At 39.2% G+C, this 18,112-nt stretch overlaps 2 protein-coding genes across 5 annotated transcripts; one reads left to right on the top strand and one right to left on the bottom strand.

Annotated features, from left to right (window-relative positions):
* Positions 1-1,150: 1,150 nt before the first annotated feature.
* TATDN2 (TatD DNase domain containing 2) lies at positions 1,151-13,325 on the top strand. 4 transcript variants are annotated; one of them, XM_044451418.1, is made up of 8 exons: positions 1,151-1,310; positions 1,572-1,960; positions 3,313-4,001; positions 4,284-4,959; positions 5,555-6,445; positions 7,609-7,736; positions 9,468-9,651; positions 11,741-13,325. In XM_044451418.1, exons 2-8 carry the CDS (start codon positions 1,586-1,588, stop codon positions 11,879-11,881), a joined length of 3,084 nt encoding a protein of 1,027 aa, XP_044307353.1. In that variant the 5' UTR covers positions 1,151-1,310; positions 1,572-1,585; the 3' UTR covers positions 11,882-13,325. The 4 variants fall into 4 exon arrangements, with proteins under 4 accessions (XP_044307353.1, XP_044307354.1, XP_044307352.1 ...); XM_044451419.1 differs by having other exon boundaries at positions 3,313-4,022; positions 4,305-4,959; XM_044451417.1 differs by having other exon boundaries at positions 3,313-4,959.
* Positions 13,326-14,377: 1,052 nt separating this feature from the next.
* GHRL (ghrelin and obestatin prepropeptide) lies at positions 14,378-17,537 on the bottom strand. The gene is made up of 4 exons (XM_044451524.1): positions 17,430-17,537; positions 17,213-17,326; positions 14,540-14,648; positions 14,378-14,391 (listed from the first exon to the last, which is right to left on the bottom strand). Exons 1-4 carry the CDS (start codon positions 17,535-17,537, stop codon positions 14,378-14,380), a joined length of 345 nt encoding a protein of 114 aa, XP_044307459.1.
* Between the last annotated feature and the right edge of the window lie 575 nt (positions 17,538-18,112).

The following is an 18,112-nucleotide window of genomic DNA, read 5'->3' as shown; positions in this document are numbered from 1 at the left end:
AAGCACTCCATATTACAGAAGACTTTGGGTCACATTCCCAGGATGCTGAATTGTTGCTAGCTGAGGCATTGTCTCACAAATCGACAGCATGCCCCAAATGCTACATATATGTTGCATACTAATAGAAATGTGTTATCTGAGCGTGGATGGTACCCAAAAGTGGCTTAAGAGAACATTAAAAGGAATGGGACAGCCATCTCAGGAAACGAATGTTGGCAGCCACAAGTGAAGCTGTGGATGTGCTGTACCAGAAGATTCAGCTTCCAGTCCAGTCGACTCTGGCATGTGAGGTACCGATGCCTCAGACAGCAAAATGCTTCCAGGCTGGCCCTGATCTTTAAAGTGCTAAAAAGAATTGCTGGTTCGGTTCTGTAATGTTTCTTATTGATTACATATTTTCATGCTACCTAACCGATTTCTGAAGGAAACACAAGATAGACGTGTCTTCAACAGTGCTGGATGGATATTCTTGAAGGGAAACAGACTGGCAAAGCTTACATTTCAACAAATCCGTCCCCCTTTAAAGACCCCACAAGTCTCCTCTTTGTGAGCTTTCTTTTTGTACTGTAAGAGGGCCATCCTCTAGGACTTAACCGCCGGAGGCCGCCCAGCGACATGGGAACTGAACTTCACTCGGCTCACGCGCGTGACTACTAGGCTGTCCGTCTGAACGCGACCACCCTGGCAGGGCCGCACTCGACTTCCCCTTCTTGCGCTTCAGTCACGTGGGCGCCTGCCTGTCTGTTCACACGGCGCGAGCTTCCTCCACCATCCAATCAGGCGAAGAGGCTCGCGGCAGCTTTTCTCCCTCTCCCCCCTCCCGCGCCGTCCGTCCACTTTTCCTGGGCTGTGGGCGTCACCTTCAGCCCTCGTGGAGGTGCAGCGGCTGCCCGAGAGCGCGGGCGCGCGGCAGTGAGTAGCACCGGGGCCCAGGAGGCGGGATTCGAGGAACGGACTGCCAACTGCCACAGAGACATGCCCGGAGGGAGGGGCGCGGAACTGCTCCTACGGGGGGGGCGGGAAGGGCGGGCTCATCTCCGAGGAGGCGACGGACAGCCAATGGCCGCCAGAGCTGAGCAAATCTCCGCCCCTTCCTTAGCCTCTCGCCTCTCTTCCCCTTCCAGCGAGGAGACGGGCTTCGGCTGCTGCGGACTTCCTTCCTCTTTCCCGCCCAGAGCAGGCTGGGATCTCTGGCCTCCTCCGCTCCGCGGGGTGGGATTGCCGTAGGAGGGGGCGGTGCGAGGGCGGGAAGGAAGGAGGAAGCGCGCTGAGGTGTGCCCAGGCAGTGGTTGGTGACATGGGCTGATTAGGTGCGTGTTCCCTTGTGGTTTTGCAGTCCGTATTGGCGTCTGGCTCTCTTTATGCTAGTTCGCGTGTAAAATTATGTGGAAAGGGGAGGCTGGGCTACACGTTCTTTAATTTGCCTTGCGTTGTGTGCGTGGGTACATGCATGCAATGAGTGCAGGCAAGATCTTTTTTAGAAAAATATGCAATGCTTTATAAAAATTACAGGGATCATATTCACTGTAGGCATATCTTAAAATCTTGGCTCGCTCTCTTTTAATGCCCAGATAACCCCGCCTCAATGCAGCCGAACAGGAGACGCAAAATAGAGTGGGACAGCTTGTCTGTTAGCTCACCTACCAAGTACTACAAACTCACCAGAGAAGGGCCGCCACATCCTTCCACCACCAGCAGCTTTGGTGGTCAGACAGCTGCATTCGGAAAGACTCAGAGTTTGCATTCCCGAGAATCTTCCTATAAAGAATTCTTGAGAACTTCATTTGCTGCAGAGGATTCTTCTTCTGATGAATTCGAAATAGATGATGGAATCAGTAGTATGGTTAGGAAGAGTCCAGACCATTCTCTTTCCAGCAAAACCCTGCATGTAAAACAGTCAGTCTGTGACATGTCTAAGCGAAATGCTACATCTTCATCTCAAGAATCTTTGAAACAAAAGGTATATACATGACAACCAAAACTGCAGTTTAAAAACTGTGGCTGACTGAAACGGTTATAATATGCTTGTGCTTTTGCTTGTATATGTTTTATTAAGTGCCTGCTACTCGTTGCCTTCACTGAAGGGTGGCTTAGAAACTGTATAATTATTGAAAACTACATTAAGCTTTGTATATTTTGGTAGCTTCCCTTCTTTCTATGGATAGTTGTGTTTTTCCAAAACATGCTAATTTGTTCTCATTCTAAATATTGGAAAAAAGATGAAACAGTTTCTCATTAAAAAGATTCTGTTTTGGAGGAGAAAGTTTATTTGACTTGAAAGTACAAGTGGTTTTATTTATTTATTTTAAACATTTGTCTCCTGTCTAATATCAAGGGTCTCAGGAAAGCAATACAATAGATAGGACACATAAATAGAATATAAATATATAATAAAACCAGCATTAAAACAACATTTGTTCTTACAATACAGGGAAAATAAAAAGGTTTTGGCCCAGTGCTGAAATAAAGTGTTGGCGCCAGGTGCACCTCTTTGGGGAGTAGGTACCAGAGCCAGAGAATTACCACAGAAAAGGCCCCTTCTCCAGGTAGCCACTCTTCTGATCTCCTTCAAAGAAGGTTCCCGGAGAAGGACCTCAGAGAAAGATCTTAGGGGTCAGGCAGATACATACAGAAGGAGACACTCCTTCAGATACCCAGGCCCTAAACCATTTAGGGCTTTATATATCATTGATAGCATCTTGAATTAGGCCTAGACTTCAATTGGTAACTAGTTTTCTTCTGTAAGTTATAGAAGGAAGAAGAAACTGTAAATCAAAATACCAGCAGTGTAATCAATGTACCTGGGACCAAAAAGGCTGCATGTACATAACTATTACATGCTAGATAACAGAAAAAAGTGTAAAATGTATTTTCATCCAAAATTGATCAAGCCTTGACTGGTTTTTCAGTCTAGCTTATCGTTCATGAACTGCATGCTAATGTGCAACCCTTTTACTCCAACTTTACCTGTTCTGTCAGTGGTGTGGCTAAACCAGGTAGAATCCAAAAACTTAACATGGCATCTGAACCAGGGCTGCAACAGACCAGGAATCATGAGCTCTGATTTTGGGTTGCACATGGTAGAACAACAGTGTTTGAACAACATGGTCAGTTTTCAGATTTAGGCTGGCTTAGCTGGATATACTGTGATGTGGAACCAAGTAAGAATGCAAAGACCTTGTGCACTAGCACAAAACTTGCCAACTGTAAACCAGGATTCTCTAGAGTTTTGGCTTACTGTGTCTAAAATATGGTGATACTGTTTTATGAATTGTGTGCTGTATGAAGCTTATACTTTTCTTTGCTGTTTAGATTGAACAGGATAGTTGCAGTGATACAGATCCAAGCATCACACCAAGTGCAGCAAAAAAAGGTGTATCAAAGGAAACTGAGACTGAATTTGGCCGGAGGAGAGTGAAGGACCAGAATCAAGATCAGGGATCTCGAATAATTTACCGCAAAGCTCTGCTGGGTATACTCGGGGGAGCACTGCTAGCCAAAAGAGAGGCAGTGTCTTCAAATGGAATTCTCGCGGAAAGTCGTCATAATAGAAAAGAAGAGCCTGGATCAGTTGATGGCTTGAAACATCTCTCAGTAGCATCAAAACTCCAAGAGCAGCAAGCTGGAAAAGATTCAAACTGTTTAAAACCTAAAGTAAAAGAGCAAATTAATATTTCTATCAGACAAGATAGAAAAGAGTCTTGTAGGTCAGATGGCAGATCAAGAAATGTGTCTGTAATTTCAAGATCCATTGGAGAAAATGAATGCCAACAGGATCCTGGTTTTCAAAAACATGCTGCAAAAGAAGAAAATAACATCTCTAAGCACAGGGGAAAAGAGGCATCCAGCCCAGGGGCCAGGTATAGATGCATCTCTGTATTAACAAGGTTTGAAGATAAGTCTGAACTTCAGCAGAAATCCAGCTTTCAGAAAGCTGCTGCAAAAGAAAGTACCTCTAAACACAGTGAAAAAGAAGTTCTTAGAACAGGAGCCAGTCCAAGATGTTTTCCAATAGTACCAAGGTTTGAAGATAAAGTGGAACTTTATCAGGGGTCCAGCTTCCAGAAAGCTGCTGCTAAAAAGGAAAGCAGTAACTCTAGGCACAGTAGAAATGAGACTTCCAGAACAAGGGCCAGCTCAGGACGAATTTCTGAATTATCAAGATTTGAAGAAGAACCCAATCTTCAACAGAAGTCCAACTTACATAAAGCTGCTGCAAAGGAAGAAGGCAGTGCCACTACACACAGTGAAAAAAAGGTTCCTAAAACGGGAGCTGCCTCAAGATGTTTTCCAATAATACCAAGTTTTGAAGATGAAGCAGAACTTTGTCAGGGGTCCAATTTTCAGAAAGCTGATGCTAAAGAAGAAAGCAGGCACAGTGGAAAAGAGACTTCCAGAGCCAGAGCAAGGGCCAACTCAGGACAAATTCCTGAATTACCTGGATTGGAAGATAAACAAGAACAGAAACCAAATGGCCCAATAATTACACCAGAAGTTGACACTGGTACTTCTCTTGAATGGAGTAAAAAAAGACCTTGGAGAGAGGCTTGCAGATCAGACAACAAATTTAAAAGCCTGTGTAACCTTTCACAAGTTGAAGAACACAAATCAAAGCATGAGTCTACCAAACAGCAAAGTAGAACCAATGAAGAACATGTTTGTGCCAGTCTAAATAAAAAGGAATCACAGGGACTAGAAAACCACTTGAGATGTTCTGAATTTTCAAAATATGACTGTGAAACATTTAAGCAGGGTTGCAGCAGTCAAAAAGCTACCACAAAAGAAACTAATACTTGCACAAAACAAAAAAACACGTCAAAAGAAAAACACACTTCTCCCAGTTCATTTGATACACAGGGTGGTGCTAAGAAGTTTGTGAATTTCCAAAGGACAGTTATTGTAGAACCTTCTCCTAAGCTTGTGTTTGCAGATGAACATGATTCAGAAGTAGATCAGAAGGTGAGCCATGTGGAGAAATGTTTATAAAACTATCAATAAATGTGCCAGGGATATTATTGATTTCATCCAAATTAACAGACAACTCCAAATAGGTAAGAATTTTTAATGACTTTAAATGTCTTTCCAGAAATAGTCCTGGTTTGGATATCACAACAACCCATAAGTCAAACAAACAATGGGTGCTTATGAATGTGAGTATGGTGGCTTCTAGCTGCACACCTCCATACGGTTTCCAAACGTGGATTATTCCTCCAACAACCCATAATTACCGGTTTATACATCACACTAAACAACCTAGGGATGGCACATCTCTTGGTTATTCAGCACAGTGAGAGCTGGCCAGCAATTGAGAGCCAACAGGCTTAATTTCTCCTGAATAATGCACAGTTTGTTTTACTGTACACCCATAAAAGAACCTACGTTTTGTACTGCCTGTCTCTCCTTCCCTTGTACTTTGGCCATCTCCCATTGCATATATAATGTGAACAGAAATTAATACATCCTGCAAAAATGGTGCAATTAAGCTAATCAGATTTTGGGTAATATAATTTAATTTATTCTCACTCTGACATTTTGATTATTTTTCAATACACAGTTTGTGGAACAAGAAAAAGAGCTTTCAGTTGTACCTGACTGGTCTGATACAGAGGATGCAGAACCACTAGCTACTTTCTCACAGGAGGATTCCATCCAAACCCACAATACTTCAGAAACAGTGGAGACGTCAGTGTTGGCAACAGACTTTGTAATGTATCCTCCTCATTTGTACAGTTGTGGGATGAGTGATTATGCAAAGTATTGGAGAAGCAGTCTCAAGCCAACAGATTGCACTTCTTTTCCAAGCCCCTTTGAAGACGCTTCATACACGAGTCGTCTTTGTGATAATACTTTAGATACCTCTTCTGGAACTCTGTCAAATACCTCAAGGGATAAAGAACTTGCAGTGGAAAGTGTGCATAGTATACCACAAGCACACAGTTCTCCATTAATGTGCACTAAGAAAAACAGGCGGAGGAGTACAGAAGAAGCATCATGCATTCCTATCTTTTCCACATCACGCAAGACAGACTCTTATATTAGTAATCATTTAAACCAGGAGTTGCCTGGTGACCTGCCTAAATATTTAGAAGAAGGGTTTATTGATACCCACTGTCATCTGGACATGTTATATTCAAAAATGGCTTTCAGGGGAACCTTTTCTAAATTTCGAAAGACGTATAATGGCACCTTTCCTGAAGAATTTCAAGGCTGTATAGCTGATTTTTGTGACCCTCGTAACTTGAACAATTTCTTATGGGAAGAATTATTAAAGGAAGATATGGTTTGGGGAGCATTTGGCTGTCATCCACACTTTGCCCGTTACTATACAGATCTTCATGAAAGAAATCTTCTACAGGCAATGAGGCACCCCAAAGCTGTTGCCTTTGGAGAAATAGGGCTGGATTACTCTTACAAGTGTAGCACTGAAGTCCCAAAGCAGCAGAAGGTAAAAGGCTCTACTTGTTTATGAGGCCACTGTATCTTGCCTTTGGGATATACTTGAAACCTGCCATTTTCTGTGTAGCAGATGTTGTAGATCTGTAAAGTTGTGAAGCAATAAGCCCCCACTTAGGATGACTGATAGTGCTTTAGGAAAACATCTTATCAGACAATGTATTCTGTGACCCACAGGACAATTAGGTGGGTTGCTGAATACTGCTTGGAGCTGGTGTGCAGTGATGTACTGGGTATAAATGGCTTATTAGTGGTCGTGTTTGATAAGTAGCTCAGCTAGGTGGCCAGAACAAGAGGATAGTATCTGTTGACTTGGGCATTTTATACAGGCAGTTCCTGGGTTATGAACGAGTTCCATTCGTGATAAAACGGAAATTCATTGTTAAGTCAAGTTTTTATTTAAGTTGGATCATGTATAGTCAGCCTTCTACATTTGTGAGACTTAGGGATGCAGGACCCCCATGAAAGTGGAAAAACCACAAAATGACTCTAGCTGCCCCCCACCCAAACTCACCAGTGCCACCTCTTGGCAGCAAGGGAATGCTGGAGTGATTTCCCTCCAGATGGGCAGGACAGGAAGGCATGCTTTGGAGGCCTCCCTCTGTATCCTTTCATTTCCTCTCTCTCTGTGGTGAGAACCATTTTCTGTAGTCTTTTAAAAAAAATAATAGGCTTTATGGCAGTTCATGTATGAGTACGGGTTGTTTGTAACTTGGACATTTGTAACTCAGGGAGTACCTGTATCCATCATCAGCAGGTGAAAAAGAACAGCTGTTCTAACTTCTCAAAAACCTGTTTGTATAGGCAAAGGTCTCTAGACTTAATTAGATCTTTTTATCCAATGTTAGATGTTATCTCAAAAAATTAATTATAGCATGTGATATTTACCAAATGCGTGGGCAGATTGTATACGGTATGGAGAAGGAAGCTGAGTCTACTTTGATACAATTTCTGTTTGAAACAAATAGGACCTGTGCTATAGGGGGAGATTTCTTTAGTTGTGTGTTTTTTGAAATAGACCGTGTTGATAAAAGTAGGAACATAACATAATAATGGCTGGACTTGATGCTAGAGTATTTCCCCTATATCTTGCCTTTTGTTTGCAGGACAGTTCTAATGGCATTTGAAGATGTGCTGCTTTCTTATTTGCTTCAGGTATTTGAAAGGCAACTGAATCTTGCTGTTTCCTTAAGGAAGCCTTTGGTAATTCACTGCAGAGATGCTGATGATGATCTGTTACAAATCATGAAAAAATGTGTACCAAAGGACTACAAAATACACAGGTATGTATGTATGTATGTATGTATGTATGTATTTATTTATTTAAGCATTTTTATGCCGCCCCATTCGCCGAAGCCTCGGGGCGGCTTACAACAATAAGTAATTTTGTTGGTAATTAAATACTTGTAAAATTCTAGCATTCCATTAAAAACTGTTGAAGGTCATTGGTTCTAAAATTCTGCATTATGATGATGGGGTATAGAATATCTAATTGTAGAAGCTTTAGGTAACCCCCCCTTTCCCCAAATCTTAGCTTCATTCTGTATTTTTGTTTCTTTTTTAAAATATGTTTTTATGTTGGAAAAATGTCTGTGACATATTTTACTAAAAACTTTGCGTGTCAGGGCATCAGTAGACAGGTTAGAAATGTTTTGCTCACCATAGCTATCCCTCCTGTGAATCTTGGGCCATGTTGTCTTGCCTTAATTAACTTTTTTATTCACTTGTTTATATTTTATTATTATTCCCTGTCTCCCTCTATGTTTAATCTGGAACAGTTGCCAAACTTTGTGGCCAGAACAATTTTTTATCTGTTTGTTTAAAAGTTTTTCTGCAAATACCATAACAAGAAATTGAATTTTGGGCCACCTGCTTGGTGAGTTACTTTACATTTCAGCAACAACAATACAGGAAATATTGTGGCTTAAACGTTTAGAATATATTAAGATAGCTAACTACCTGTTGATACCACCACTGCTGGGTGTTTCTAGGAACAACATATCTGTTTAGCTATCTGGCAGGGCTGTGACATAATATAGTTCTGTAATGCCTGATAGAAGTACTTCCGGATTTAAATTATCTGAATAATATTTCTAGGCAGGTCACTTTCTACAGTGTCTGGCAGCTACTGTAATTTGTTATAAATAACTATTGTTAGAATATTTATCTTGCTAAATGCAATGATACCACTCCTTCAAAGTTGCTTCTTCTTTCAATACATCATCTACCTGCTGCTCTTAAAGGGTAAAATTGTTAATTTTTCTCTTTTGGAATAAGTAGCAGCAGTTTACTCAGAGGCACATAGTACTTCAAATACTTAAATACATCTCTGCAGCAACCATACTCTCTTTCCATTCCATCAAAAATAAGTTGTCTAAAACAGTTCACAAAATTTGAGATTCTACAAATACTTGCTTGGATGACTAGTCAGATTCTGTTTGCCACTGTTTCCAACTCCTTTCACCACTTTAGCTTTTGGGCGCACAGAGAAGGCTTGGTGGAGATGCAACCATTTATCTTCATACATTCAAACCACTATCTTGGAAGGGGTGGGGATTTCCTTCATATGCATTGAGGGTTTGGGAAATGCACATGCAATCATTTCTCCAGCTGTGTTTTATCTCCTCCAGTCTGCAGCGCAAGTGCTGAGAACCTTCCCATCAGAAGGAAAGGGCACTTGCCTTTGTTGAGCAGACTTGTAGACATCTTGACAATGTCCTTTTCTGTTAAGAACATTTATATTTAATTTTTCTGGCCAGCATTCTAAAATCCTAGATGAAATTTAGGGCACAGATTAAGAGCTCGATTTCTTTGAAGCCAAATGCCATAATTGCTTTTTCAGAACATACTGTGCATTTTCCCCTCTCAACTAATTTTAACCTAGGTGCTTCAATCAAAGAAAAGGAAACAGCATTTTGGCAGTCAATCAGGTTATATGTTCTACTTGCTGTCTGGTCTGTAGTATGATGGTTGATCATCACATGAAGCAGAATGACCATTCCCTTCTTTCTTAGGCATTGCTTTACTGGCAGATATGGTGTCATTGAACCATTGCTGGAGTACTTTCCAAATCTCACAGTGGGATTCACAGCATTATTGACATATCCATCAGCCAATGAGGCCAGAGAGTCAGTTCGAAAAATCCCTTTAAACAGGATAGTTGTAGAAACGGATGCACCTTATTTTCTTCCGAGACAGGTAAGGTGTTTGGAGTTCTTAAAGTTCCATTACTTTTCAGTTTTTGCCTGTCTGTTTAATACTGCATTAATGGAATGTTTGCCCTTGTTTTTGGATTTGTTAATGTTACACTGTATGAAATCTAACATATTGCTATATCTCTGTGAGGTTTAGGATGAAGCAGGCCATCCATGTGATAGCTTGTAAGGTAGAAAATGGAATAGTGCTACTGGAGATTAAAAGCCAGGGTGGTCCAACCCATGGGCCACATGCAGCCCCTGAGGCCTTGTTCTGCGGCCCTCTTGCCATTCAGCGCTTCCCCCAGTCCAGATCCCAATGATGGCACAGGCATGATTGCCTCACAAGAGCTTACCCCATCATGCCCTGTGCCGCTCTAGCTGGCAAGTGCAAAGGCAGCTTTGCACTCATCAGCAGGAGCAGGCGGGGCACGCTGGGGGCGTTCATCCGGTACAAGAGGCTTAGCACACCAATTCCAAGAAGGAAGGATGGACTGGGTCACATGGGGTGAGAAAAACAGGGAAGAAAGGGATGGGCTACCCCAGAGGAGCAGTCATTGTGCTCAGGCTATGGTGGGAGAAGGAGTTGCCTGTGCTCTCAGCAGAGATCACAGGCCCACAAAGCATTCTTTTTCATTCAGTTAGTCCTAAAGTTATCTTAAGATTAATTCTGTTATTTAATGGTTAATTAAATATATTAATTGTGCATATTAAATATATTGTGAACACTTTAATTCACAATATAGAAATGCAATTCATTGTGTAACCCTCAAGCTCCATATTGAAGTCCTTATGGCCCTCAAGGTGCAAAAAGTTGGACTGCCCTGAATTAGACTGTGATGGACTAGGAGATTAGCTGCGGTCCTGTAAACTTCCGCATTCAGTAAAAAGATTCAACATAGTTTTTATAGAAATATGGAATGAATAGTAAGTGACAGATAAAAGAAATAAGCTCTTCTCAAGTGTATTTCTGTGAGCCTGTATTGCTATGGCATGTTCTAAGCACTGCTGATGTCATGGTAAACCCCCAGAATCAAAATGCTTGGAAAAGTCTTCAGACTAATAACAGCACCTACTGTTATGTATAGGTCAGTAAGTGTTGTGGCTGTAGAGATTTGCTTCAAATTGCATTAATACTTAAATCCGTTTGTTTGTTTGTTTGTTTGTTTATTTATTTATTTTTCATGATTAAAACTGTAGCTCAGCCCCAGCCATTGAGTCCTGTTCTGCCATCAAGCCTGTAAAGTTGATAGTCAATTTGCATCGTGAGGCAAGAGAACGTGTTTCTTCTTGCCAAAACAAGAATATTCCAGTTGGAATGAGGAGGGGTTATACACTGGAAATAATGATGGCTTTGTAAACAGTCCAGAGAGTCTTATGGGGCAGGATATAAATGCAGTCAATCAGTCAATAGGCGGGAAAGCAGCATGGCTGTTTTTCTGGGCTTGGAGAGGATTATTGTGCTGGGCATATATAAACTGAGGGACAGTGAGTGGTCAAAACAGCTCAGGAACATTTTGGTTATCCGAAAAATACATACAGAGATGGGGATAACCAAACCCCTAATTGAAGCTGCCTGAAGTAACCTATACCCAAAGGAGCATAAATATATATCAATCTTTTGATAATGAAAACCTTTTGAGAAAGTAAAGGAACATAGTTTATATTCTTCCCTGCCCCATCATCGTGACAGACAAATATGTGGTGGAAGTCAAGGGAACAGATCACCCGCTCAGCCCCACAATTCCTTTCCAAACACTCTAGATCCCTTATCTTGATGCTCACGAGTTTCACCCATAAACAACTGTACAAGGTTTGCTTGTTACTTCAGCCTATGATGCTCCAACAGCCCATACTCATCCCTTGTTCGTGATTGTTAGATATGAACACTGCCACTTTCCCAAAGCAGCAAAGTGAGATACTATGCTTGGTAGATTGCTGATCAGAGTAGATTGCCGCTGTATGAAAATTTGTAGCCTCAAAATTGCTCACAAGATACTCTTGTTCTTAACTTTTAAAATCTGAATTCTAGCTCTAATCTGCAAAATACTGTTCCACTACTGATGCTTCTGCTGTTTCTGGTTTTGTTCCAGGTGCCCAAAAGTATATGCCAGTATTCACACCCAGGAGTAGCTCTGCACACAGTGAAAGAGATTGCCCGCCTTAAAGAGGTGCCATTGTCAGTTATGTTAGCTATTCTAAGACAAAATACCAACAAAATGTATGACTTGTAGGAAGGTACAAAAGAATGTAAAAGAATGGGTGAGAAAAAGCTTCTAGGTTTTATATGATGTTTTCTTACGTTTTTGTATTTTATGGGTTTAAATTGCATTTTGTCAACTGCCCAGAGGGAGCTTTGGATACTGGGCAGGATAGAAATGTGATAAATAAAAATAAAAGACAGTATGTATTTCTTTCCCTTTAAGTGATTACTTTTAATGGAAATACAGATTTGTGGCTTGTACATTAATGGTGATTAATTCAAATATTTTGATTCTGGAAGAAAGAAAATAGTAGTAAGTGACAGTAATAGCACTGTCCTTTAAAACTTCACTCTTTTTCTTACTTCCTACCCTCAGTTATTTTTTGCTTGCCATTTAAGGTGCCTTAATATTGATTTCATTCCCATGATTAGCTTTCCTTTTAAATTAGTAATCTGTGGAGACAATGAAGAAAACGGACTTGCCTGCATTTTAATATTTCAATTTGTATTTTATTAACATATTCTAAAAAGGTCATAACTGAACATATTAGGAAGGTCTACTTCATCAGAAAATAGAAATCCAACTGTTGTTGATTTAATATGTAGAGGTTTAAAAAAACTAAAGTGCTCTTAAATTAGTAAGGCTATATCTGAGTATTTCTCCTGGAACAGCAAACCAAGTAATTTCTGCAGGTTTCTGTTTTGTTGTCTACCACAATTAAAACAACCCCACCATTTGATCTAGTATGTGCATAAAACTATCCTCAAAGAAATAATGAAATGCATTTCCTGTGTGTGATAGTTACAATTCTTTCAATATGTGCTGGTACAGTGAGTCTTATGAAAGGATGGCTGTAAACATTAATACGGCAAGAATTTGTTTTTAAAGAGAAATGAACTGTGTGTAATAACTCAAAGATTTTGTTAAACAGGCTGATTGGGAAAGATAATATGAGATGTTGATTTGATACACCATATTGACCTGAAGAAACCCATGTCAACACAAGATAGTAGAACAAAGGAAAGAAACTAAAATAGGGTTTCAAGATAATTTCATGAAAATCCATTATTAATTTTTATTTTAAATTAGACCAGCTTTAATCTCTTCAATGGGCTCCTTTTTAATAAAAAAAGACTCCATGTTTCTATAACGTTATGTATAATTTGGACATTAAAGAGATTATTTGTAAATAAATGTATTTTTATATAAAAGTTTATGTTGATTATATAATTGACTTTGTCAGTGAGGCAAGAAAGTAAAATCTTACAATCAGTAACACTGAAAGCAAACATTCAAAGCAGCATGTTGTATGCATGTAAAGTTTCTTTTTGTAGATACTTCTGTTCATGTTGTCAAAGGTGTTCTCCAATATTTGTGAAAATGGTCTCTGAAATAATTTCCCCTTCTAGAATGTCTGAGCTGTATGCCTACATGCAGGAACAACAATAAAATCATGCACCCAGCCTCCAGGTCAGACAGATGTCACTTTTTGTGCTTTTAAAATCCATTTAGAACAAAAGCGTAAATGGGTGACCCTGTGAAATTCTATTTTTTCTTAAAGCAAAAGTGAAGAACCTAATGCCTCTAGGGATGAAGCTAATTTTTCTGTAGTTTCTCAAGAAGCCATGGATGTGCCTTAAAAATGGCCATGCTATGTTTGTATTAGTATATATTATGGCCATACATGCTGCAGCCATGATGGGTTGTTAGATCATGCAAACCAGCCGTGTGTGACAAAATAGCACAAAAGCAACCTGGTGTTTTCTCTGCTCCCTAGAGCAAAAGCATAGAGCCATAAGTTTGTTATCCAAATTACCTCCCCCGCCCCCCCACAAAAATTTTTTGCATATGATTTGTATGCAGATTTGCAGATTTTTCATCACAAGCTTTCTAATAAGTTTCCAAACACTCCTTTTTGCATTCTGGAATCAAATCATTTATTGGGTAATAAACAACATGAAGCAAGATGAGCAATTTAATTCGATAGATTAAGCTGTTATGCTGACTTTGTCATCTTGAGTTTCATCTTTCAGTGTATTTGCTTTTCTGCAAGGTGAACATGGAAGTTAAGTCTATAAGTCCATAGAAATCAATTTTCTGTTACATAAACATTTTTCAACATTTTACCTGCTATATATACAAGCAATATACAAGTAAAAGTGACAAGAAGCTATATTTTGGTTTCTGTTACCATAGAGGAGTAATGGAGCAAGAAATAGTTCAGTAGATAATTTAATTCCTAGTCAGTTTTATTACACTTAAGTCCTGCTAGTTCAGACCAAGGGCCCATCTGGTGCAATATCCTTATTTCCTCCATGGTCAACCACATGCCTCTAGGAAGCTCACAAGAACATTGGAAAAACAATACCCCTTTGAACATCCCAGTTCCAGGCAGCCATTGTGGCAAATTACCACTGAAAAATCTACCTCTTGTGTCAGCAAATTCTATACATTAATTATTGGTTAGATCAATATTTAGTTGGTCAGCAAAATTAGTGGCATAACTTACTAATGATTTTAGTATTTTTAGTGTTTTTCACCTACATGGAGGGGTTAATATGATCAGTAAACGAGAGGACATTCAAAATGTATTAAACTGAGCCTAAATAATTGAACACTCAGAATCCATTATTGGTTGAACTGGATATGTTCTTAAAGGCCCGCTTATCTTGAATAAGGGATTTTTACCTTTATTATCCTCAGCAAGCATGTCTTCCATCAGCTTCTCCAATATTTGTCCATAGTCTCTGTACTGTTCTTCTGAAATTTTCATGCCAACTTCAAAGGGAACTGTAAACTAAGGAAAGCAGCAGAACATGAAAATTATATTCCCTTTCCTCTTCATTTGTAGTCTTGTGTTCATGTATTTTAAGGGTTTGATGCTATTGCAAAATTAAAGCAGAGAGTTACCAAAGTATCAGATTAAATTGAAGAGTTGTCATCAGGGGTGAAGAGATAGCTCTATCTGATAAAATAGGTTTAAAATATGTGAATAAATGACTTATCCACTGAAGTTTCAGAATAGTGTCCACTGTTAATCCTACATTGGGTAGAACCATTGAAATTAATGGGACTTTAGTTAGGACTAACCTACATCCCATTCATTTCAGTGGAACTGCTCTATGTGGGACTAACATTGGACCTTCGCTCAGGTAACTAAAGGGAAAATGTAATTATTATATATATTATATATGATAGTTGTGTGTTTTTACTTGTTCTTTAGTATGCTCACATATTTAGATATATATGTTTTTATATTATAAGTTTCCAATTGCAAGGCTATTACGCATGTGAAACTGTAAAAGCAGGATGAAGCGCTAGTAAGTGGAGTTCATCAAACATAAATATGGCTGTTATCACTTCTGTAATTTATTACCATACTTTACTACGTAACTATATAGTTAAGTTTACTATTATGTAGTAAAAGTTTATTACATTTTTCAACAAGGCTGCGTATTGTCACCACTGCAATTTGCAATAGCTATCAAAACACTAGCGGATTTTATATAGAAGATTTCAAATATAAGAAGTGACAAAAAGTCTAACATTTTAAGTGTTCTCATACATTAATCTTGTGTAATCCATGGGAAGTGATCTCAGTATTGAAGCATTTGATTGTTGGTTTTGAGGAGAATATCAGCCAAGAAGTCAATTACACTAAATCAGAACTTATATGTCACGATACTTCCATAAAGGGGAAAAAAAAACCCTGTTTATATGTTGCCTAATTTCATTGTTGAAAACAAGTTCCAAGGACCTGCATGTAAGGGTTCAAAACAACTTATCCAACTCTGCAAAAGGATCCGCCAATCTCTGCCAAAGGAACCCTAATCAAAGGAATTTCAGTAACTTAGGAAAGAGACTAATGTATGAATTACACTGCAGTCAGTCTTTAGAATCACTCCTGGTTATGTAGAATGGCCATTTTAAAGGAGATGATTCTCCCAATTATGATTTTTTTTTCCTCAGATACTATCAGTGAATCAAATTAATTTCAGAAATGACAGTTAAATTTCTTGAGGAAATGACAAGTTATCAGAAAAAAGACACATCTAAGTATTTTAACAAGGGGTGCAACCATAATTAATTCTTGCATGTTATTGCAAATTTTGATAAAATACAACTAATAAATAATTACAGTTTTTATGACATAAGGTTTGAATATGTCAATTACACTAGATATATATGCCCAATCTGTTTTGTAGATGGCAAGATATATTACTATTTTTAGACAAGATTGTGCATAGATTTCAAGAGAAGCAGACGCAGTGTCCACATTTTTGTTCATTTGTAAATTGTGCCTATAGACTTCCTGTTCAAAAATGGTAAGCATAGTTAGTTCCTCAGCCCATTCTATTGAAGGTGGCTACTTAGCCTTGCAATATCAGTCATTTGCCTGTCAAAAGGGTATGGGAAATCCATTTACATTGACCTTGCATCAGGTTTCAAGAAGCCAGTAGGTAATTGAGAAGAATGTGCACATCCATTAATTTTAAACACTTCACAAGGTTTATCCACATTATTACTTTCCCAAAATGAGCTGGCCATGGGGCATTGCCGAAATGCATGAGTGAGAGAAGCATTAGCTGAATTACACCTCCAGCAGTTGTCTGATTTAGATAAACCCTTATTTTAAAAGATGTGGCATTCAGTATACTCCCAAAACATTATCTTTCACTGAATTAGATATAACCTAAGGTCTTTCTGAAATAGATGCCAATGGAAAAAATCAGTGTTTGGGCAAGATAGGACAATCCAATTGATTATTTTAGTGTAAGGTCCTGTATATCATATATATCTGTTGATAAATAATGATAATGCTGGATTGTGTCATGGGTTGATATACCTGCTCAGTCTTAATACTTCCAGTAACAGAAGAAGCTCTAAGCCTGTAAAAATGAAAGGGCCAGACCTAGATCCAATCAAATGTTTCAATTGCACATAAATGCCATTCAGCTGTAGCTGACAGGTCCTATTAGACACACAAGTGGATGGCGCACTCAGAAGATAACAGACAGTTATAACTGATACCCACTAACTCATGTAAATTCACTTTGTCTGCCAAATGACTCTCTTAAGAAATCCTTTCTTCATTTATGCATAAATGGAATGGTTTCTAAGTACTGTCCTCAATTGTTTCATTCTTCCTTTAGGAAAGGCTCTTCTCCCACTTGACACATATGTTAACAGATTTCTAGTTGGAATATTCTTTTAGGCTATGACTTTGTGGATGGAAGCACTCTTTAGATTAAATTGTTTATTTTAAGATATGTTGTTTGTACTTGAACATCAGTAAGGGCATAGGAAGGAAGGCATTAAACTCTTAAATTGTATAGTATTAAGTGGTTGGAAATGAATTACCTTTATTTCTATTTCATTGTCGCTTCTGTCAGTATTACTTTGATGGTCATCGAAAAGTGCTTCCACTTCTCGGCGATAGAACTTAGTTGTAGGTTTCTGAGGGACTTTCCGTTGCTAGAAGCAAATCAGTTGTAAATTCTATAGGCAAATGATTCAGTGATAAGCACTCTTTAATAAAGTTCCAGCGCAAGACAGTAGTACTGTGTTTAGTATTTACCTGCGTCTTTGGTTGTACAGGACTTAAAAAACTGGAACCAGCTAGAGCATTCTCAGTCCAGAGTGAACAGACCAGGAGCATTCCTACGATCACAACTCTGACATACATGGCCATGTATTAAAGATGCCCCAGACAGTGACTGTATCAACCTGCATTTTAAGAACATTTATACATACTTTACATATAAAAAAACTTATTTCGAGTATTTTTATGCCCCTTTTTGAAGAAAGGCTTGCAGAGTGGTTTACGATAACATCAACCCACAAGGCAGCCCTTGTCTTCCAGCTTACAAACTAGAAAAGCAGATGGGAAGGAAGTCAGGGTCACATTAATTCTTTCAGCTGGCCTGGTAGCATCTCGTCCATCTCAGTACAACTTGCTGCAACGACCGCTGGTAGTGATGGCTGAGGAAGGAGAAGGCTTCCTGAGGAAGGTCTTCCATGGGGCTGCTGGAATGGCCTTGCTTTCCCCTCTCTTCTCCTTCCGCCCATCCTGCTGGACTGACCGCTGGTTGTGATAGTTGAAGGCAATAACTTGTTCTAAAATTCTTAAGAAATACTGGAAGATGCAACCAGGCAATCACAAAGCTGAAATAAATTCATTTTATATTTATTTATTTAATCGCATTTGTCTGCTGCCCCATAGCTGCAGGCTCTCTGGGAAGCTTACAGTACAATAGATAT

The sequence above is a fragment of the Varanus komodoensis genome, unplaced genomic scaffold, assembly GCF_004798865.1.
Source record: "Varanus komodoensis strain SLA01 unplaced genomic scaffold, ASM479886v1 scaffold6_2, whole genome shotgun sequence".
NCBI lineage: Eukaryota > Metazoa > Chordata > Lepidosauria > Squamata > Varanidae > Varanus > Varanus komodoensis.
Note: the sequence above shows the minus strand (reverse complement) of the source record. Positions and strands in the feature narration are given on the sequence as shown.

What these genes read in the sequence shown, in the direction of transcription:
- TATDN2 (XM_044451417.1), top strand. Translation starts at nt 1,586, where the DNA reads ATGCAGCCGAACAGGAGACGCAAAATAGAGTGGGACAGCTTGTCTGTT. An exon ending in AAGGACTACAAAATACACAG is followed by an intron (nt 7,737 to 9,467) that starts GTATGTATGTAT and finishes CTTCTTTCTTAG; the next exon opens with GCATTGCTTTACTGGCAGAT. An exon ending in CTTATTTTCTTCCGAGACAG is followed by an intron (nt 9,652 to 11,740) that starts GTAAGGTGTTTG and finishes GTTTTGTTCCAG; the next exon opens with GTGCCCAAAAGTATATGCCA.
- GHRL (XM_044451524.1), bottom strand. Translation starts at nt 17,537, where the DNA reads ATGTATGTCAGAGTTGTGATCGTAGGAATGCTCCTGGTCTGTTCACTC. An exon ending in CTGTACAACCAAAGACGCAG is followed by an intron (nt 17,327 to 17,429) that starts GTAAATACTAAA and finishes ATTTGCTTCTAG; the next exon opens with CAACGGAAAGTCCCTCAGAA. An exon ending in ACAATGAAATAGAAATAAAG is followed by an intron (nt 14,649 to 17,212) that starts GTAATTCATTTC and finishes TGCTTTCCTTAG; the next exon opens with TTTACAGTTCCCTTTGAAGT.